This window comes from Rhizopus delemar, genomic scaffold (genome assembly GCF_000149305.1).
Source record: "Rhizopus delemar RA 99-880 supercont3.8 genomic scaffold, whole genome shotgun sequence".
In the NCBI taxonomy this organism is placed as follows: Eukaryota; Fungi; Mucoromycota; class Mucoromycetes; order Mucorales; family Rhizopodaceae; genus Rhizopus; species Rhizopus delemar.
In genome coordinates, this window is record NW_027137834.1 from 1176653 (window position 1) to 1199605 (window position 22953).

At 33.2% G+C, this 22953-nt stretch overlaps 2 protein-coding genes across 2 annotated transcripts; both read right to left on the reverse strand.

Moving 5' to 3' along the window:
• Nucleotides 1-7432: 7432 nt before the first annotated feature.
• RO3G_10656 (uncharacterized protein) lies at nt 7433-9371 on the reverse strand (the record flags this gene model as incomplete). The annotated part of the gene is made up of 7 exons (XM_067665241.1): nt 7433-7455; nt 7501-8001; nt 8108-8129; nt 8288-8340; nt 8500-8718; nt 8801-9142; nt 9218-9371. 7 exons carry the CDS (start codon nt 9369-9371, stop codon nt 7433-7435), a joined length of 1314 nt encoding a protein of 437 aa, XP_067521342.1.
• Nucleotides 9372-22036: 12665 nt separating this feature from the next.
• On the reverse strand, nt 22037-22795 carry RO3G_10657 (uncharacterized protein; the record flags this gene model as incomplete). Its single annotated transcript, XM_067665242.1, has 1 exon — nt 22037-22795. One exon carries the CDS (start codon nt 22793-22795, stop codon nt 22037-22039), a length of 759 nt encoding a protein of 252 aa, XP_067521343.1.
• Nucleotides 22796-22953: the final 158 nt, after the last annotated feature.

The window sequence follows — 22953 nt, forward strand, 5'->3', positions numbered from 1 at the left end:
TTTTTCTTTTTTTTGCTATACACAGTTAATTTGACAGACTTGCATCTCGAGATAGTAACCTCTCTCTTTTAGCTGATGAAATAGTGTTGTTTATCCTTTTGTTATTCTTAATATCACATTATTTTTGGCGCGTTGTTGACTACAAAGGTATATAAGAGAAAAAAAAGGGGAGTTTCTTCTGAAGAGAGGTGTCAAATTAAAAGAAGTATGTTGTAGTTACTAACATTACGTCTTGAATTGACGTTTTTTTTTATGTTGAGAAAGAGAGCCAGCTATCTTTTTTGTTTTGTTGGTATTTACTTCAGAGAATTGCAATGCTGCTTTAACAAGATTCATAGTGTTTACAAACGAGAAGAAAAAGGGGAATCCTATTCAAATAAACTGTGTGCTTATGTAACACATTTTATTTATTATTCTACACACAAGGACCTTGTGCAACAATAGTGATACCGGAGCAGTTCTCGATACACCGGCTTTAGAATCCGTTTCTCTTTTATCCTTTTCTGAATTTGGTCATCTCGTACACAGCCAATCTGCAAAGACTTGACCGGCTTGCTTACTTTTCCATATATGTTGATGTCTCTTTATCATTTCCTGAATTGCATCTATAATCATTATATAAAAAGACAGAGAGAGAAAACACATTCTATTCTTTATTTACTTGACATGAAAATAAAAATAAAACAGCCTTTTATTCACTACAACATCTATTTGTTACATGCCAAGTACTTTATCTATGCTTATAAGCCAGCAAGTAGGCGATACATCCCCAAGTTCCTTAAAAGGAAGGTGAAAAGGGGAAAGTCGGTGCAAGTATAGTTACACTATATGCCTTATTAGTCTTGCTTACTTGCTTGTCTTTAGCTTCTTTACTCATCCCTCCTCAATCTCCATCATTCCTGTAAACATACTTTTCTCTTACCTAAATACCTTTAGACAAATAAAAGGCAAGAAAAGCAAGCAACTAAACAAAAGAACAGTAGCAGTTACTTTTTCATCTCTTGTCATCATCTGAATGCAAACCTGCTTCGGAAAATTTAAAAAAAAAAAAAAAAAAAAAAAAAAAACCAAAGGAAGATTTCTACAAAAAAAAAAAAAAAAAGGAAAGTAGACAAAGCATGCTATTCATATAATGAATACTTAGCATACATACTGACTGAATAACATAAAGAATGAAAGACTTGGCTCACCACTCATTAGATTCCTTTTGAGAATGTTGACCAAGGAATCTCAACTTTACCACCAACATTATTCTTTCTGCCTTTTCTTTTTCTTTGCTTTGACAATCATATACTATTTGGTCCTATGTTTATTTTATTACACAACTTGACTTTTCAATTAAAAGAGTACAGATAGTATTGGAAGAATGCTTAGCAAAACAATTGGTTTAAAAACAAACAAGTAACTTAGAAAAAAAAAGCAAAAGATAAAAGAGAAGAGCAATATTTAGAAAGTATTTTTTTAAAAAGTGATTTTTCATTTTTATTGAACATAAAAAAAAAGCTGACATTGTTAGCCATATTTTCAAAAAGAAAATATGTTTCCAGGCACTGCCACGTGGAGGCCATGTCTTTAAGTGCCCTTCGCTTTCGTCTTATCTTTATACTGCAGAGGAAATCGACATCGATTCAGCCACTTGATGGGAGGAGCGGTTCTCCCATCAAGCCTGTGCGATGAACAAAACGCCAACAGTTACAAAGAAGAAAATGATTTTGTAATTTGGCTCCTCTTTTTATACTTTTTTTTTTAAAAAAAATTATTTGAAAAAAGGTCACTTTCTTAACAGTCAAACCAAAGTCACCTACAGCAAAAGGATTTCATTTGTTCCTTTGGTTACATGCGAGTACTAATTCAGTAATTTTCTTTCCCTCATTCCTTGTTCAATATTAAATATTACTCCTTGTTCTAAATAATCCAACAGCATAGTCCATATTAATACTCCTTTTTATTTACTTTAATGCGGCGCTCCTTACAAAAATAAGACAACTTTTAGACTGATAGCTAAAGTCAGGGATCTTATTCGATAAAATTCGTCTGAGATGACTTCGGATTATAGAATTTATAGCTTTTTGTGGACAATATGTGACAAACGTTTCACTACATTTCACCATACAAAAGAATCATTCTTCAGCAAATACAAATATTAAATATCCACCCTATCAACAATAACACAAATTTAATTCAAAGTAGAAGATGAGCTGTTATTAAAATTATTATTTCCTAAAAATAACTTATCACACTTTAACAAAAAAGTTTTATAGCTAACGCTTTATATATTTTTAAAATGTGATATATAGTATAGAACTATAACTACAAAACTAAGCATAAAGTCTTATAATCAACAATACAACAGCGATGATCAAGTTTATATGATGATGAATAGGAATGTTTATGATTGCTAATGCATAACATGACTTTACTGTTCAGTTCGTATTTTGCACGTCCATATAACCTACCAATATTAAGAACACACAGTCCAAAATTCAATAGCATTTATTATAATCAAGTATAGTTCTTAGTTTATATCCTCATTAAATCGTATGTTTCATTATATTACTATTCATTCAATACATTGGACATAACATATAGAAAGATCCTACTTATTTTATCTGCATGTGTTAAAAAAATACTATAGTATTCTAGTCGTATATTATTTCCTTTATTAACAAACACGGAAAATAACTATTCACAACAGCTATAATATAAAAAGAACAACATGTAATAAAGCAATAGATTCTCTTGTAATTTGTTCATTTTGAACCCAACAGCGACTCATTCTATTCTTATAGGCCACAAAGTAATGCTTTTCCCGAATTTGTACGGTTGGTGGAGCATTAGCAAGAAGTCAGTTGCAAACATGTCGAATGTAAAGGAAAGAACTAAGATTCCGTCACTCATAAATTCTTCTTGCTAAACACATTTATTGCTAACCAGCTTTGTTTCATAATTGACCAATACTATAGCTCAACCTATTTCAAGAAATGTAATAATAACAAAAAGAGTAAACCAGATACACATCAACTAAAATTAGATTTGTCTCCAAGCGATAAAGGAACAGCAAAAAAGAACAATGAGAGATGATATGATCACAAAGTATCTCTTGATGCTTCTTCATATTCAATTCCATACAAAAGAATGAGTAGATAAAGGACAAGGTAAGTCTCTTTGATTTGGTATCATCTGGACGAAAGTCGTTATTTTCTTCCATTCCTTCTTCTTTATTGTACTTGACTGTGATCATGCTATGGAAGATAAAAAAAAAACATTGATTGTTTTTAGAAATGAAGTGACATATGAAATGCATTTGACTTACATTTCATAAAAGACTGTAGCATCATCTTTATGCAATACTGAATCTTAGGTTATTAATTCTGGCTAAATAGAACAATATTATGCTTTTCGGAGGCTTTGTGTTTCTAAATCTTTTCATATGCTTCCTTGTCAACTGAGAATGATGACTAGGTCAAAGTAGAATGATCATGTAAAGCCCTAGGACTTGTACTTCATTGGTTCTATAGACGAATTGATTAATTTAGTAGGACAACAGGTTTTATCACGTAATTACTTACAGATTATGTTTCAATATTACGACGATGGAAAGTAAGAAATGACTGAAGATGTCAGTTTCTTTTAGATTTTGACTGATGAATGATACAATAAAAGCATGAAGAGTGAGAGAAAGAAGGATTCCCATGGTCAAAAATGTAACAGACAGACAATTTTGCAGGAATTGTTTTTGTTAATTTCTTGTCATCGTGTCATACTAACACAGAGTAAGCTTTGATAAGAGCAAAAATTGTATAAAAGGGAGCCAGATTCGATGTTTTTTTCTTTCTTTCTTTTTTTGTCAATCACAAAAACACAGTAGATCAGCAATGCAACATACCAACAACATAGTAGACTAGCAATATAGTAGATCAGCAACACTGAGAGAGTTACAGAGTTACAATCATACAACTCTACAACTCTACCAGTTCAGCAGAGATTCTTCGATTTATTGCTTTATGTTTTATCTGATTCTCCCCTTTTTTGGAAAAAGAACGTAGAAGGGCACCTATTCGACATGGCCTCCACGTGACGGTGCCTGGAATCATGTCTTTACTATAAAGGCATGGCTAACAATGTCGACTTTAGTACTTGTACTTTTATATATATCCTATGTAATAAAATTATTCTTTGTCCTTTTTCTTTTCTCTCTCTCTCTCCTTGTATCTTTCTCTGCTTCTCATGTTACTTACATTGTCTACTATATTCTTTGGCTTCTTTTATGTCTTCAAACAAGTCCATTAGCTTCATGTATAGCAATCATCATCCTTAGCGTACAAAGGAAGAAAGCTGAAATAGCTTTGTATAGTAACATGGCTTCTTTGTCTTATATCTGCAAGCCAAGGCTTTAATACTATGCAAACAATGAGACAAAGCACCATCCACGTACCCATTAAAGCCTGGGACCTATTACCTTTTACAGATAGTATGATCATAACAGTTGGTCTAAAGTGTACTTTGCTATTCTTTTTTGGTTGAGTTTTCATTGTTCATTCATCATTACTTCATTTTTCATTCATTATTCGTTCATAATTCGTTCATTATTTGCTTATTACTTGCTATAGTAATAATGTTGTCAGCAGAGAGAGAGAGAAAGGGTGTTCTTGTGAGTGTACAAAAAAAATGCCAATTAATATTCTGTACTGATGAATGGCAAGCATTCAAATAAACCATAAAAGAAACCTCCTTGGTCACTTAGATATATTAGTAAAGTAACAGTATATGTTGTCAGATTGATTTACATTATGTAGTTCATTTCTTTCTAGATTGACCGTTCTGCTGAATTTTTTCCTTCACATGAAGTAGATCTGGACAACATTAGGTCAAGCAATTCCACTTTGCAATACAAAAGTATGCATATGACAAGTACTTATGAAGCGAATAGAAAAGGAAGTGAAAGAGAGAGAAAAAGAAAAAAAGAACAAGAACAAAGAAATAGGGATCGACAACAATGTACCTTAATTGATTTCATTATCCGTCAATGACAGATAAGATCACGTGAGAATTATGTCATTGTCGGACATTAGTTTATCCATGAGCGTACTTGACCTTATTTCCATTTATGGGTATCCTTGTTTTCCTCTCTCTTCCCCCCCCCTTTTTCTTCATATCCTGTAGTCACCGTACCATAATAGAATAGAATAGAATAGAATAGAATAGAATAGTATAGAGAATAAGGCTCTGTTTGTGTTTTCGCTTTTTCTTATAGACTAATTAGTTTACATCGGAATACTTGGTTCACTAGTCATAAAGCTTTACAGCATCTTATAAAAACTCCACTCACACAGTCTTTTGTGTACATGAAAAGCAACTAAGCCGCATATAGAGATAGTATAGAGAAATAACATAGAGAAATAGTGCAAGGAATGTCTTTGTAAATGGGGGATTTATTAAAAAAGATATAGATTGATCAAGTATAAGACCTTAAGGTTGTCACTGAACAGTCTCATAGTGACTGATCTCACTGTCCTATTACTTGTTCCATCACTTCTTACCTTGTTTGATATATATGAATAATAAGCATGTACAGCATCGTTATGGTCATCATAGGCAATAGAGGATAAGCTCTACACGATGATTGTTGTCTATTACTGTATCGTACCTACCTTGTCATGTAAACTTGCTATTGGATGATCAACATTGATGGTGGATTGTAAGTAACTGGTTGTCATGGTGAAATCAGGTACTCATAGTCTTGTATCTCTCCTACTTTCATAATATTGTCATAGCAAGTAGGTCTTGACTAGATCCATGCATACATATATACCCATGGTTGATCTATCACATAATCACTTTCACAAGCACTACCATCTCTCTCTCTCTCTCTCTCCCCTTTCTTCTAAATAAACTATTCCTTTGCTGTCTTCTTGCTCTTGTTTTCTTGTCTCCGCTCTGTTTTGCTTCGATAGTTTGTCCTTTACTCCACTTGGCTTCAGAAGCATACAGAATTCTATCTATGGTCCACGACTATTGATACTCTAAGCTATACATCATCTCCTTTCTATTGATCATTATCTCATTTCCTACTTTTGTTGACTGAGGAGGTTGCATTTTACTTAAAATGTTTATCACTGCTATCTCTCTGTTCTCTATACTTCTATTTCTATTTCTACTTCTTGCTTTTTGTTTTCTTCAAATTATGTGGTAATCTCAGTAGACAAGTGTCTGTATTCTTAAACTAAGGCTTTTCTATCGCTCTTTTTCTTTTTTTTTTTTTTTCCTTCCTTCTCCTTTTTGTTATTTTTTTAACTCCCTATCTTTGGTTCATGTGTAGTTGCTAATCTGTTTATTGAGCTGCTCTAACCTGCTTTTCGTATAGGAAGAATACGTTGGTAACATTCTTCATAGGTTTGCTTTCGTCGATTGTTTGCTTATTTTCAACTGTTGATAGATTAATAGAGAAAAGATCCTTTAGAGATGTCTATGGCTGCACTTGACTGTTTATGTCTTTAGCTGTAAAGTAAGCTTTTTGCTTGTGTAAAAAGACACGGGATAAACACGAAAGGTAAAGAAGAAGAAAAAAAGAGAAAAGAAAAAGGAAAAAGGAGCAAATACAGACGTATTACTAAGCCATCTTTGTGCAACTCCATCGTCTCAACAACAAAGGTAATCAGGTAGACACAAAGTCTCTTTCTCTTTCTCTTTTCTTCTCTTTTATTTATTTATTGGTAGATCATTTGTTTAAAGCATCGCCTTGTATCAAGCCATGTACATACAATGACTAAACACTTGCAGCCGTCTTTTCCCATTTTTATCATCTTGTGTCACTTACCTCGACTTGACCCTATTCTACACATATTCATCTCCTGAGTATCACTGTCCATTGTTCCATAGTCAACTACCAGATACACTTCTCTTATAGGCTTTCCTTTGGCTATTGCTTTTGTTTTTGTTTCGATAGACAAAGAATTGATGCTGCTATGACCTTAATTCTTCTTTGAATACATTACTTGTCTTCCATTGTCTATAATCATTGCCCTTTCTTTCTTTTGTTTTCTTTTTTTTTTTCTTTTTATGTATATACATGTATATTATTCCATACATCTACTAGTATAGCTCATATATCCTATACAATATCACAACTGAAGCAAAAGTAAAGGATCATCATAGGGTTGGCAATATGGTTTGTAGTGATGAATACTTGTCCGGCTTTTCTTTTTTTTCTCTCTCCTCTTTCTACTACTACTATTGATACTGTTATTACTGCTTCTGTTTAGACTGTCTGTTGTGATGCTACTATGTAGAGAGTGTCCTAACTTTAGAATTTGTCCAAATAGCTTTGTTTATTATTCCTCTTCTAATTACTAAGTCAAACCACATTTTGTTGTGCAGATCCTTCTTTTTTCTTCAGTTGCTCTGTTACAGTTGGTCATTTGCTTTATTAATGTTAAACTGCAGTATAAGGAAGGTCTGCGAACAAATTTTAAAAAAAAAAAACGTGTTGTACAATGTTACCGGTACTTGCCAAGCCAAAAGGACAATGACGAAATTGATACTGCATACCAGTGAATGGATGAGTAAATGAGTTCTTGGGTCTTTCAGATTCTTGGATAAGAAAATGATGAAAGCATGCTCGTATGTCGAAAGTAGTAAATATAGTAGCAGAACCTATACATTGATGAAGATCGCTGATTAGAGGTAAAGGCATTCTATCAACATTCTTCACGAGTTGGTTAAGCATGCGTGGATCAATAACTGCTCTTTTCTTAGTGTATAATCCGTTGATATCCTTTTTCCCAACAAGAAAAATAGGGTTATTGAAGCAAGTATTGGAAGGAGCAGGTTCAATGACACAATCATCCAACCAAGTTTGAATTTGATCTTCCATGATCTTTCTATTGGCAATAGCAATATCGGGTTGTCTTCGATAAGCAAAGGCATTGGGTTCAGTATCAAGGGTAATAATAGCACCAGGTAAATTACAGTGAGAAGACATGGGGATACTCGTGTTAGAATCTAACAAAGGTTCCTATTTGTTTAGAACTTGACATTTTGCCTAAGCTATGGATAGGTTTAACAGGATTAGCCACTTCTTGGTTAAGTTCTAGTATTCCTAAAATACCTGATCCAGTTAACTCTGATGACTATACGCCAAATGAAACTTCTGTTGGCACTAAGCAGGAAAGATAATATTCGATTAGCACTATTCAACATCACTGCTAAAATCAAAGACTTCAAATTCATATGACAAACGGATTTGGTTATAATAAACAGTAAGATTTATTATGCCTAACTGGCTTACAGTACTTGAACTATCATGTCCTAACTTGATCGATCCTGGATTATGTATTGGAACTAAGCCAAGTGCCGAATAGAACGAAGGAGACGCACACGAAAAAGACGAATCGGTATCAGTCATGGCCCATGTTTTGATGTGCTCTATAATAATAGGAACATAAAGCGTATTAGTGTTTGAAGGCGCTTTAGAAAAGATGTGATGTATAATGCACTTACATGCCTGAGCAGCTTCAATCACAGTGAGGACTTTTGCAACATCAATGTCCATATCATCCGACGAATCGGGAACAGGAACAACGGGACCAGCAGCATCAGTCTTACGACCGGAAGAAGCATTACTACTACCTGCAGTAGAAGTGGCAGAATAACCAACAGACACAGAAGTATCATTACCAGAAGAGATAAGGGAAGACAAGGAAGAAGCAAGGGGTTCGACTCGTTTCACGAAACATATTAGAAGGCCCAGCAAAAGAAGAATCATCAACCGAAGAACCAGTTGAATGACCCTTTCCTTTACATGGGTAATTAGGATGACAGTTATCAGCACCACAAAAGTGGCACGGTCTTCCCAAACCAGAAGGTAGGTTTCTTGAATTCCGCTGACAGGTAGCAGAACTGGAGGAAACATCAACTCGGGTAGAACTTGAACAAGAGGAAGCTTTCTTCACAGCATGACATTCATCGTTGCTATGGTTATTTGCCTTGTGTAAGTTGCAGCACTTCTTAGAAACCCTTGGACAAGGTGTACCACGAGCAGCAGAACCAGAGACAAAAGCAGAAGTTTTCTTCCGACCAGAAGTGGAGTCATTGACCATCGAAGAGCCAGCAGAAGTGTGAATAGCGTTGGCGATTCTACAAACTTTGTACAATGAATGGTACAAAGTCTTGGCCAACTTGACAACATAATTGGCCGATTATTTTTGTGCATCCGTACAATTGGCTAAGGACACGATCACCTTCTTGTGAATATCGGCCTGAAGACCGATCAAAAAGCAACGAGTCAAGGCATAGCGATTTTGGATTTGTGCCAAGCGACGGAGGTTGTTGAAACGTTCAACGTACTGGTCAACAGTTTCAGCAGCAGACATAGAGATGCGTAGCAACTCTGTTGTAGATGTGGCTTTTTCTTCAGCCGAATCAACACCATAATGGCCAGTAAAAGCCTTTTTGAACTGACTCCAAGTGTGAACATTCTCCTTTTCTTGATACTCATCAAGCCAAGTGCGTTGACTCGCTGACAAACAAGGAGAGAGAAGATGAAGTCAATGTTGATCAAGATCAAGGCCATGCGCGAACATTATGTCCTGAAATTCCTTCAAGCAGTGCTTGATATTCACAATGACAGAGGCAGATGGGTTAAAGACCGCACACTTCCACTGCATGAGTGGTAGGTTTGGAGATACAACATTCAAGGCTGCAGGAGCTACCTGAGGTGCACCAGTCCAAGCGGTAGGTACAGCATGGCTCAAGCTAGTTGGAGGAGATCTCTAGTATGAACTAGATTCTTCAAGTCATTGGAGCAGACTCCGCTGTTGTAGAACAGTAACTGATTGTAGTTGACAACGATAAATATAAGACTTAATACAAGATCATACAATCAATTCCAATTAAACATATTCTTTTAGAATATGCATTGTATTCATGAGAGTTCTTTGATAAGAAGAAGTATCAACTAAAATAACCAAATCCAATCCAATGTCAGGAATATTGCTAATCTTTCACATAATTGAAATAACGTGTAAAATAACGTTATTCAAATCAGTGAGGAATTCCCATAATAAAAGATAATCTATGACAGACATACAAAAGAACAAATGAAAAGTTTTCATAATCATAATTAGATATAATACTTGCTAAAATACCTGAAGATTAGAAGAACGATCACAATAGAAGATATCAAGTCACTCACTCAATAAGATATAAACACCTGCCTTCAATTAGAATAATTTTTACTTTAACTTAAACTGAAATAAAGATCAGTCTCAAAAAGTACACAAACTGTTTCTTGATCTTTGTTTCCACCTTTTCTTTTACTATTTTTACCATTATACAACATCCGCACTTAGTAGGCACCATGTTATCTTCTTCTGAATTAGATGTCGTATAAAGAAGACGAACAGACAAGTTAAGAATAACCTGTGTGGCGTCGATGACAGTGGAATCCAACTCCTCAATAGAAGAGAGGATGGATGGAGCTGCGATTCTAGGTTCAAGAGAACCAGAAGAAACTGCGGAAGTAGTCATTCCAGAGGACTATGTCTCTGAAGATAAGGTAGATACATCTGACATACGACGAATGTTATCAGGATGGGTTTGATCATTACTACTGAAAGAACCAGTAGCAGAAGAGCTGAAACCATTAGAGTTTGACACGTTGAGAAAGGTAAGTAGTAATGAAAAGAGCTTGTTTTAAATGTAAAAATCAATAAAGAATTCTCAAAAGAAAATGCTTTGCCAAATATATAATACAAGACAAAGACTAAAAGTAAAAAAAAAATTGTTATGAAACTAAAGATTATATATATATGACTTCATTGATAAAACAATTAAGACTATTCATGCTTTTTGAGTTTTTGGGTCTTTAGCACTAGTTCAATTGGTAGGTTAAAAGTAATGATATGGAAAGGATGGAAATATAAAGGAAAGCTAGTGAATAAACATTAGTCATCCTCTTCTTGACGAATCGAGGAACAATGAAGTGGATAAATTATTGATCTGGTAATAACTGCCGAATAGGATTGCATTGAGCTGTCATGCCTGAAACCAGATTCTAAAATAGTTGCTGGGATACTGATACGAACATGTATTATTGGGGGACAGCACAGTAATAAAGTTAAGCTGAGAAAAAGACATTTTATTTAATATTGATTCAGGTGTTCATATTATAGCACAAACAATAGGGCAGGGGTGGCTATTGCAGAGGCCTAACATTTATTAATAGCGAGAGCAGAGACAAGAAAAACAAGAGCAAGAAGACAGCAAAGGAATAGTTTATTTAGAAGAAAGGGGAGAGAGAGAGAGAGAGAGATGGTAGTGCTTGTGAAAGTGATTATGTGATAGATCAACCATGGGTATATATGTATGCATGGATCTAGTCAAGACCTACTTGCTATGACAATATTATGAAAGTAGGAGAGATACAAGACTATGAGTACCTGATTTCACCATGACAACCAGTTACTTACAATCCACCATCAATGTTGATCATCCAATAGCAAGTTTACATGACAAGGTAGGTACGATACAGTAATAGACAACAATCATCGTGTAGAGCTTATCCTCTATTGCCTATGATGACCATAACGATGCTGTACATGCTTATTATTCATATATATCAAACAAGGTAAGAAGTGATGGAACAAGTAATAGGACAGTGAGATCAGTCACTATGAGACTGTTCAGTGACAACCTTAAGGTCTTATACTTGATCAATCTATATCTTTTTTAATAAATCCCCCATTTACAAAGACATTCCTTGCACTATTTCTCTATGTTATTTCTCTATACTATCTCTATATGCGGCTTAGTTGCTTTTCATGTACACAAAAGACTGTGTGAGTGGAGTTTTTATAAGATGCTGTAAAGCTTTATGACTAGTGAACCAAGTATTCCGATGTAAACTAATTAGTCTATAAGAAAAAGCGAAAACACAAACAGAGCCTTATTCTCTATACTATTCTATTCTATTCTATTCTATTCTATTCTATTATGGTACGGTGACTACAGGATATGAAGAAAAAGGGGGGGGGGAAGAGAGAGGAAAACAAGGATACCCATAAATGGAAATAAGGTCAAGTACGCTCATGGATAAACTAATGTCCGACAATGACATAATTCTCACGTGATCTTATCTGTCATTGACGGATAATGAAATCAATTAAGGTACATTGTTGTCGATCCCTATTTCTTTGTTCTTGTTCTTTTTTTCTTTTTCTCTCTCTTTCACTTCCTTTTCTATTCGCTTCATAAGTACTTGTCATATGCATACTTTTGTATTGCAAAGTGGAATTGCTTGACCTAATGTTGTCCAGATCTACTTCATGTGAAGGAAAAAATTCAGCAGAACGGTCAATCTAGAAAGAAATGAACTACATAATGTAAATCAATCTGACAACATATACTGTTACTTTACTAATATATCTAAGTGACCAAGGAGGTTTCTTTTATGGTTTATTTGAATGCTTGCCATTCATCAGTACAGAATATTAATTGGCATTTTTTTTGTACACTCACAAGAACACCCTTTCTCTCTCTCTCTGCTGACAACATTATTACTATAGCAAGTAATAAGCAAATAATGAACGAATTATGAACGAATAATGAATGAAAAATGAAGTAATGATGAATGAACAATGAAAACTCAACCAAAAAAGAATAGCAAAGTACACTTTAGACCAACTGTTATGATCATACTATCTGTAAAAGGTAATAGGTCCCAGGCTTTAATGGGTACGTGGATGGTGCTTTGTCTCATTGTTTGCATAGTATTAAAGCCTTGGCTTGCAGATATAAGACAAAGAAGCCATGTTACTATACAAAGCTATTTCAGCTTTCTTCCTTTGTACGCTAAGGATGATGATTGCTATACATGAAGCTAATGGACTTGTTTGAAGACATAAAAGAAGCCAAAGAATATAGTAGACAATGTAAGTAACATGAGAAGCAGAGAAAGATACAAGGAGAGAGAGAGAGAAAAGAAAAAGGACAAAGAATAATTTTATTACATAGGATATATATAAAAGTACAAGTACTAAAGTCGACATTGTTAGCCATGCCTTTATAGTAAAGACATGATTCCAGGCACCGTCACGTGGAGGCCATGTCGAATAGGTGCCCTTCTACGTTCTTTTTCCAAAAAAGGGGAGAATCAGATAAAACATAAAGCAATAAATCGAAGAATCTCTGCTGAACTGGTAGAGTTGTAGAGTTGTATGATTGTAACTCTGTAACTCTCTCAGTGTTGCTGATCTACTATATTGCTAGTCTACTATGTTGTTGGTATGTTGCATTGCTGATCTACTGTGTTTTTGTGATTGACAAAAAAAGAAAGAAAGAAAAAAACATCGAATCTGGCTCCCTTTTATACAATTTTTGCTCTTATCAAAGCTTACTCTGTGTTAGTATGACACGATGACAAGAAATTAACAAAAACAATTCCTGCAAAATTGTCTGTCTGTTACATTTTTGACCATGGGAATCCTTCTTTCTCTCACTCTTCATGCTTTTATTGTATCATTCATCAGTCAAAATCTAAAAGAAACTGACATCTTCAGTCATTTCTTACTTTCCATCGTCGTAATATTGAAACATAATCTGTAAGTAATTACGTGATAAAACCTGTTGTCCTACTAAATTAATCAATTCGTCTATAGAACCAATGAAGTACAAGTCCTAGGGCTTTACATGATCATTCTACTTTGACCTAGTCATCATTCTCAGTTGACAAGGAAGCATATGAAAAGATTTAGAAACACAAAGCCTCCGAAAAGCATAATATTGTTCTATTTAGCCAGAATTAATAACCTAAGATTCAGTATTGCATAAAGATGATGCTACAGTCTTTTATGAAATGTAAGTCAAATGCATTTCATATGTCACTTCATTTCTAAAAACAATCAATGTTTTTTTTTTATCTTCCATAGCATGATCACAGTCAAGTACAATAAAGAAGAAGGAATGGAAGAAAATAACGACTTTCGTCCAGATGATACCAAATCAAAGAGACTTACCTTGTCCTTTATCTACTCATTCTTTTGTATGGAATTGAATATGAAGAAGCATCAAGAGATACTTTGTGATCATATCATCTCTCATTGTTCTTTTTTGCTGTTCCTTTATCGCTTGGAGACAAATCTAATTTTAGTTGATGTGTATCTGGTTTACTCTTTTTGTTATTATTACATTTCTTGAAATAGGTTGAGCTATAGTATTGGTCAATTATGAAACAAAGCTGGTTAGCAATAAATGTGTTTAGCAAGAAGAATTTATGAGTGACGGAATCTTAGTTCTTTCCTTTACATTCGACATGTTTGCAACTGACTTCTTGCTAATGCTCCACCAACCGTACAAATTCGGGAAAAGCATTACTTTGTGGCCTATAAGAATAGAATGAGTCGCTGTTGGGTTCAAAATGAACAAATTACAAGAGAATCTATTGCTTTATTACATGTTGTTCTTTTTATATTATAGCTGTTGTGAATAGTTATTTTCCGTGTTTGTTAATAAAGGAAATAATATACGACTAGAATACTATAGTATTTTTTTAACACATGCAGATAAAATAAGTAGGATCTTTCTATATGTTATGTCCAATGTATTGAATGAATAGTAATATAATGAAACATACGATTTAATGAGGATATAAACTAAGAACTATACTTGATTATAATAAATGCTATTGAATTTTGGACTGTGTGTTCTTAATATTGGTAGGTTATATGGACGTGCAAAATACGAACTGAACAGTAAAGTCATGTTATGCATTAGCAATCATAAACATTCCTATTCATCATCATATAAACTTGATCATCGCTGTTGTATTGTTGATTATAAGACTTTATGCTTAGTTTTGTAGTTATAGTTCTATACTATATATCACATTTTAAAAATATATAAAGCGTTAGCTATAAAACTTTTTTGTTAAAGTGTGATAAGTTATTTTTAGGAAATAATAATTTTAATAACAGCTCATCTTCTACTTTGAATTAAATTTGTGTTATTGTTGATAGGGTGGATATTTAATATTTGTATTTGCTGAAGAATGATTCTTTTGTATGGTGAAATGTAGTGAAACGTTTGTCACATATTGTCCACAAAAAGCTATAAATTCTATAATCCGAAGTCATCTCAGACGAATTTTATCGAATAAGATCCCTGACTTTAGCTATCAGTCTAAAAGTTGTCTTATTTTTGTAAGGAGCGCCGCATTAAAGTAAATAAAAAGGAGTATTAATATGGACTATGCTGTTGGATTATTTAGAACAAGGAGTAATATTTAATATTGAACAAGGAATGAGGGAAAGAAAATTACTGAATTAGTACTCGCATGTAACCAAAGGAACAAATGAAATCCTTTTGCTGTAGGTGACTTTGGTTTGACTGTTAAGAAAGTGACCTTTTTTCAAATAATTTTTTTTAAAAAAAAAAGTATAAAAAGAGGAGCCAAATTACAAAATCATTTTCTTCTTTGTAACTGTTGGCGTTTTGTTCATCGCACAGGCTTGATGGGAGAACCGCTCCTCCCATCAAGTGGCTGAATCGATGTCGATTTCCTCTGCAGTATAAAGATAAGACGAAAGCGAAGGGCACTTAAAGACATGGCCTCCACGTGGCAGTGCCTGGAAACATATTTTCTTTTTGAAAATATGGCTAACAATGTCAGCTTTTTTTTTATGTTCAATAAAAATGAAAAATCACTTTTTAAAAAAATACTTTCTAAATATTGCTCTTCTCTTTTATCTTTTGCTTTTTTTTTCTAAGTTACTTGTTTGTTTTTAAACCAATTGTTTTGCTAAGCATTCTTCCAATACTATCTGTACTCTTTTAATTGAAAAGTCAAGTTGTGTAATAAAATAAACATAGGACCAAATAGTATATGATTGTCAAAGCAAAGAAAAAGAAAAGGCAGAAAGAATAATGTTGGTGGTAAAGTTGAGATTCCTTGGTCAACATTCTCAAAAGGAATCTAATGAGTGGTGAGCCAAGTCTTTCATTCTTTATGTTATTCAGTCAGTATGTATGCTAAGTATTCATTATATGAATAGCATGCTTTGTCTACTTTCCTTTTTTTTTTTTTTTTTGTAGAAATCTTCCTTTGTTTTTTTTTTTTTTTTTTTTTTTTTTTTTTTATTTTTCTGATGCAGGTTTGCATTCAGATGATGACAAGAGATGAAAAAGTAACTGCTACTGTTCTTTTGTTTAGTTGCTTGCTTTTCTTGCCTTTTATTTGTCTAAAGGTATTTAGGTAAGAGAAAAGTATGTTTACAGGAATGATGGAGATTGAGGAGGGATGAGTAAAGAAGCTAAAGACAAGCAAGTAAGCAAGACTAATAAGGCATATAGTGTAACTATACTTGCACCGACTTTCCCCTTTTCACCTTCCTTTTAAGGAACTTGGGGATGTATCGCCTACTTGCTGGCTTATAAGCATAGATAAAGTACTTGGCATGTAACAAATAGATGTTGTAGTGAATAAAAGGCTGTTTTATTTTTATTTTCATGTCAAGTAAATAAAGAATAGAATGTGTTTTCTCTCTCTGTCTTTTTATATAATGATTATAGATGCAATTCAGGAAATGATAAAGAGACATCAACATATATGGAAAAGTAAGCAAGCCGGTCAAGTCTTTGCAGATTGGCTGTGTACGAGATGACCAAATTCAGAAAAGGGTAAAAGAGAAACGGATTCCAAAGTGAGTGCACCATGAACAAAACGGCGATTCAAGTGTTCTTTTTTAAATCGTTACACTGTATCACTGTGACAATAGGTACGACGCTTGTGTATGGAGATGATATTAATAGCATGATTCCATACTAGTTGAGTGTAATCATTTATCCACGAAAGAGTTAACGTGACACATTATCCATTCTTTTTTTTATTTTTTTTTTATTTTTATTTTCTAATAACAAAAGCTAATTACAAGGAATAATGAACAGAACTTTTCTAAAAGAAAGCAGCATATATGACTTGATGACCCTGACCGAGCCAAAGTGTGGAACTTGCTTTAGATTTGAAGACTTCCCAAGACAGAAAAGTCAAAAAAAAAGTTGAGGCAGCTTGGAATTTTGTTTCCATCTTTCAACCTCTACTCCATAATTTACTTGTATAGTTTTCTGTATTCGACTTTTTTCTTTCTTTCTTTCTTTTCTTTTCTACAAGATACCAAGTAGTGTGAGATGTATTTGCTGTTATGCTTCACAAAAAAAGAAAAGAAAGAGAAAATGGTATTCTGTATGGATTTTGAAAGTACACGAGTCAAAACTAAAGAGTGGAGGAAAAGCAATGATATACTCAGTATGATAGGCTTGTAAACGAATTTTTATAGCTATTGGATCAAATATAATGTAATATTACATCTTTTGTATTGATAGCAAGGATAGGAAAGAGGTCATGTCATTGCATAGGAGACGAAATATGGATTCAAACATGAAGCAAACAAAGTACCAGTAAAGATAGTTCATACAGCAGTGATTATGAGGACAGATTGAGGATGACTTGGTGAATGGAAAGAAGAAGAAGAGGAGGAGGAGGAGGGGGAATGAGAGAGTTTGTAAATGATGCGAAATGTGTGATAGTGAAAGAAAAAAGAAGCAACAGACAAACATATGTTATATGGTCAGTGTTAGATAGCTCTATCTATGTTTTGACTATAAAGCATGCTTTGTTTGCAATGGACAAGCCCTTTTCTTTTGTCTCTGATCACAACATATAACATTCCATCAACTGTATACAGATTGTTAAAAAAAAAAGCATAGAGTAGAGAAAGAAATTATAAGTATTCTCAACACAGAAGAATTCACAATAGCCCAACATACCCTCTTTTTTAATATTGAAATGCAAAATGCTTGTAACAGTCAAATACTAGCTTTAACAATGGTAATAAGCATTAAGGATATTTAAAACTCTCTCATATTGACCTATTTGGTATTTGTTGTACATATAAACTTCTGAAGCCTTTCATTATTATTCTAGAAAAATCCCAATCAACTAATGTAGAAATATAAAAGATTGAGAAATATCTGAGCAAGATCTTGATATGCGATGTGTCTTCAATATGAACAAACAATAGCAACTTTGGTGTTATCGTCTTTATGATTTTAGCTATCAATGCAAGCCATTCCTCTTATTTCTTTTTTAATCACATACACCAAATACATTCACTATTACCGGTAAAATTGATAGTCTATTTAAAAAGCATACAGTTTACCAACGTTTTTTATAATTCATGAAGCTTCAAGCTAGAACTTTAGTTTGTAATTATATAAATCAGAACACTCCCCTAAGCCATGCTTCCGTATTATACATTGAAATTGGATAATAAGGTATTGTGTTCATATTGCTATATGTCTAGTGCTACCGCTTAAGTTTTGATACAGCAGAGTTTTGCATCACCAATGTATACAGCTTTAAGGAAAAAAATATACACTCTAAAGAAACCAATCTTTCAGCACTCTTAGGAGCAATTTCATAACAACAGCATGTCAATAACTGGCTAGCTTCCTTTCTTTTTTTTCCCTCTTGCCTACATCATGTCAGCTTCTACTCACACAATTACAGTTCCATTTCAGAAATGCGCAAGGTTATCTCTTAAACCCCTTTTTTATCCTTCCTGATTCACTAGCAAAATAATCAAAGTTATATACAAAGTCAACCAAAATTCAAACAGCTTGCTCTGACTGAGTCTATACTAATCACTGGTAGCATTAACATAGTTTATACTCATGTTTTGCTTAACAGCCAGATTACACCAGTAAACATCAAGATAAATGTAGAAGTTGAACTTTGATAAAGAACAAAAAAGGCCTTTTCTTCATTCCCTTTCAATGTTATATAGCAACAATGAAATGCATTTGCTAATGTTTATAAAAGCATTTTCAAGGTAATAAATTAAAAACTTATATTTCTGCGTTAATGTTGACAATGAAAGCTTGAAGAGTACTCTATGCAAAATACAACTTGTTATAATTATATCAATGTATTCAATTGATTGGCCTCCTTCAGCCATTTTTCTTTCACGTTATTTATTATTTTTCTAAATTTAAATGTCGCCTTTGTTATTTCTAAGTTCTCAATTGATGAGCTACGAAAAAGTTGCCTATGTGATAATTATTAACTTCTTTATGTTCTGGCCAAGTATCCAATATGTCTTTTTCTTGACCAAATTACTATATTATTTAGTATATGGTTTGTCAAATGATAGAAGAGACTTGTTCTAAAAAGAGACTACTTGACGATAGTGATTAAACTCGGTCTTTTTAGGAAAATGAAATTTGTTAGTAAATGAACTTTTTATGGTTTGCAAAAGTCAAATATAAACAATACAAAATATTGATATATTGTAAATTTTCAAACACGTTGTATATTGTTTTTATTACACACCAAATGTAATGCGCTGAGATCGTGTACGTCCTGTATGAGAATAATGCTTAACATATATTAATATGTTAGTCTTGCAGGATCCTTTTAGATATTGGTAACATAGATGAACAAATATGCTTAGATTAACCTTAGTCCTTGGTTTCTATTTGAAAAGGTTGTTGAACAACGTAATTACTGTAAACGCTGTAGAAAATAATTGCTATTAAATTCTCTGTTGTAAGTTTTGAAATGATAGAGAAATGATAAAATCTGTGCATAAAGCTTTATAAGCAAAAGAGAAAATAAAAAAGTTTCATAAAAAAACCAAGATCATTAGTTTATATCTAGTAAATTCATTTAAAAAGTAATGTAAAGTGTACATCTAAATCTTTTACAAAACGCAACTTGCCCTTTCTGAAATTGCTGTGTCCTTGGTTCTAGCGTAACTTGCTAATGATCGGGTAATTTATTAGGCTTACATAGGTAACTTACCTGTACGTTGTTAAATTTGGAAGGGCTTTTCTTGATAAAGGTGGATTGTAAGTGGAAGCTTGATATATTTTATTATCAGTGGTGATCACCAGATATTAAGTATAAGATCAATAAGAAGTTTATTAAACATAATGCTATATAAAAAAAAGAAACTAAGAGATCAGGAACTTTAGGAGAAAAGTAAAAGTAAATTGTTTATTGTATAATGAATATAATGTTACAAAATAATATCTTGTAGGTTTACAGGATTAGTGGAGGTAAGATTTTTCGTAAAGTTAGGTTCTAAGGTTAAGATTGTTTTTTAAGTTGTTGTTAAGTATAGAATTTAAACAGAAGCTTGATATAAGTAGTAGCCACCAGACCTTATAGGATCAATACAATGTTTCTTGATAAATAATGTCAAAGGAAAGTAAAATAAGAGATTAGAGCTTTTATAGGTAATGTGAAATGTTTGTATTTCAGGATTTGGATAGGATCGAGATAAGTTGTTGTGAAATAATGTACTGAAGTTTGAATAAAGAATTGAATATATATTGTATCCAAAAAAGTAAAATTGAATAGATGTGGGTTTGTGTGTAAGTGACCACTAGGTCTTATAAAGTAGATCAGACTTGGATTGAATAAAAAGATATTGATAAAGTAAAGATAAAATAAAAGGGATTACTGGTTCTTCCTATCTATACAAATAAAATAAAAAGAGATAATTGGATTCAAAGGATATTTATTGTGATAAGGTAAGGTAATGTAATAATATAATAATATAATAATAGGGTAAGATAATAATAGGTAAGATAATACGATAAGATAATAATAATAATTGAAATATTTATAAAAAGATACTGGTATTTATATGTTTTTTGATTTTCATATTTTTATGCTGTTTTTGATTTTTCTTTTGTTTTCTTCTTTTTTTTTTGTTGTCCTTGAATTCCTTTGCTATTAGCATAGCATCGTTTTCTATTGAGATAGCATCTCTCTTATAACCATAGGGTGATCCTTTTTCGTGTTTCGTGTGTTACACCTTCTTCCACAAAAGTTACACTAACTGCTGTGAGATTCGATAGGCTTTCTGATTTTGGTAGGCTTGATATAAGTTATTGAGGTAAAGTTATAGTAATTGAATAAAGTATTGGATAAAGTAAGTTCCAAATAGAGTAGATAATTCGAGTTATAAGTTCGCTTGTGTAGAGTGACCACCAGACCTTGTTAAGTAGATCAAACTGATTTGAATAAAAGTAAAAGTAATAGGTAAAAGATTAAATAAAAAAGAGATTACAATGAAGTATACGATTCAAGGGATTATTGATTCTTCCTGTTTATAAAATAAAAAGTATTTTGTTTCAAAGAAGATCTATTTGGATAAGGTAAGATAATAATAATAATGATGCTTGATAAATTGTTGATATTTATACGTTTTTTGGTTTTCTTGATTTTGTGTTGTTTTTGGGTTTTTGTGTTGTAACTTGTCGGTTATACTGTAGTTAGATGTGCTTACGGAGGTAAATTTAGGTGTTTGGTTGTTAAAGTTGATAGAGTTTTTCTTGATAAGAGTAAGATTTAAGCAAAAGCTTGTTATATTTGTCGTTGCTAGTGACCACCAGATCTTATGTGTAAGATCAATACGATGTTTCTTGAGAAGGTATTGGGATTTAAAGTATATAATAAAAATATCAGGAACTTTATAAGTAAAGATAGCCTGTTTATAATATAAGTGATTCTTTATTGAAATGAATAAGATATAGAATAATTGTGTCAAAGAAAATAATTGTTGGGATATTTATACTAGTTGTGGTTGTTCTTTTTTTTTTCTTTTTTCTTTTTTCTTTTTTCTTTTTTCTTTTTTTTTTTGAAGTTTCTTTCATTTTTCTATTTTTTTTTTCATTTTTGAACCTTGTTTGATTTTTGAACCTTGTTTGATATTTGAACTTTGTTTCATTTTTGAACTTTCTAGTCTTCGCTAGCCTGACTTTGTGTAACGCTTTCATTTTGGTTTTGTGGGTTACGATTAAAGATTTTTTTTATTTTTTTTTATTTTTTTAAATTTAAATAACCCAATTGAGCACATAATCACTTCTGGGATTGAATTGCCCGGGCCAGATCGAAGAGAGGATAAAAGAGTGCTAAAAACCTTTTTGATAGTCAAAAAGGAAAAAGGAAAGGGAAGGAAAGAGGTATAAAAGAACTCTAGATCTTGTCTAGGAGAGGGTTGTGGTGGCTGTAAGGGGGAGCGAGATCAAAAGACTCCAAGAAATTGAGGTCTATGAGCCCAGATTGGAGAAAGTAGTTAGTGACAGCGTTGTAAAGAGGAGCCTTGAGACGGCGGAAAGCAGAACCAAGTCGTTGGAGGAACACATGTCGAGCAAGTTTAGTTTTTCTCTCAATGGATTCATTGATAAGCGTAGGATCACGAATGATGGTGGGGCTCAGAGGGTCAAAGTCGTCACGAATAGTGATTTTGTGTTTGTACAGCTGAAAACGGAGCTCAGGTTCGAAACCAGTATGGATAAGGAAGCTTACCACATTTCGATCTGAATATTGAATATCCAGAATGCGGCGTGTGTTAATGTGCAAGTCACGAAGGTTAGCACGGAGTTGATGGATGGGGAGGCGACGGTGAATGGGAACGTGGATAAACGTGAAGCTGGAAGGAGCAGTAGGAGAGGAAAAATGCCGAGCAATGGCAGCTAAACTGTGTTTGGGCTTGGGATTCGGAAGCTTAGATACTTTGGTTGTGGGAGGAGCAGCATCATTGCTGGAGGAGCGTGGTCGTTTGGAGGAGGGGGGAGTGGATTTAGAAGGAGGGCTGGAGTTTGTAGTTAGTGTGGGTTCAGAGGATATTTGCTTCCGCAAAGAAGCGTTTTCCTGTTGCAACTGGTGTATCTTGGCATTAGCGATTGCGAGTTCATTTTGTAATCGTTGAATGGTTTGAAGGTGAGTGGACATGATGAATTATTTCCTTAAAAGGAAAAAAATTATCAAAAGTGTTGGGGAAGCGAAAAAGAGTGTTTTGTGGGTTACAGTGTTTTTCCTTTGAATTGTGAATTTTGTTGAGTTTTTCAATTTCATTGAGTTATCAAAATTTTTGAGAATATGAACTTAGT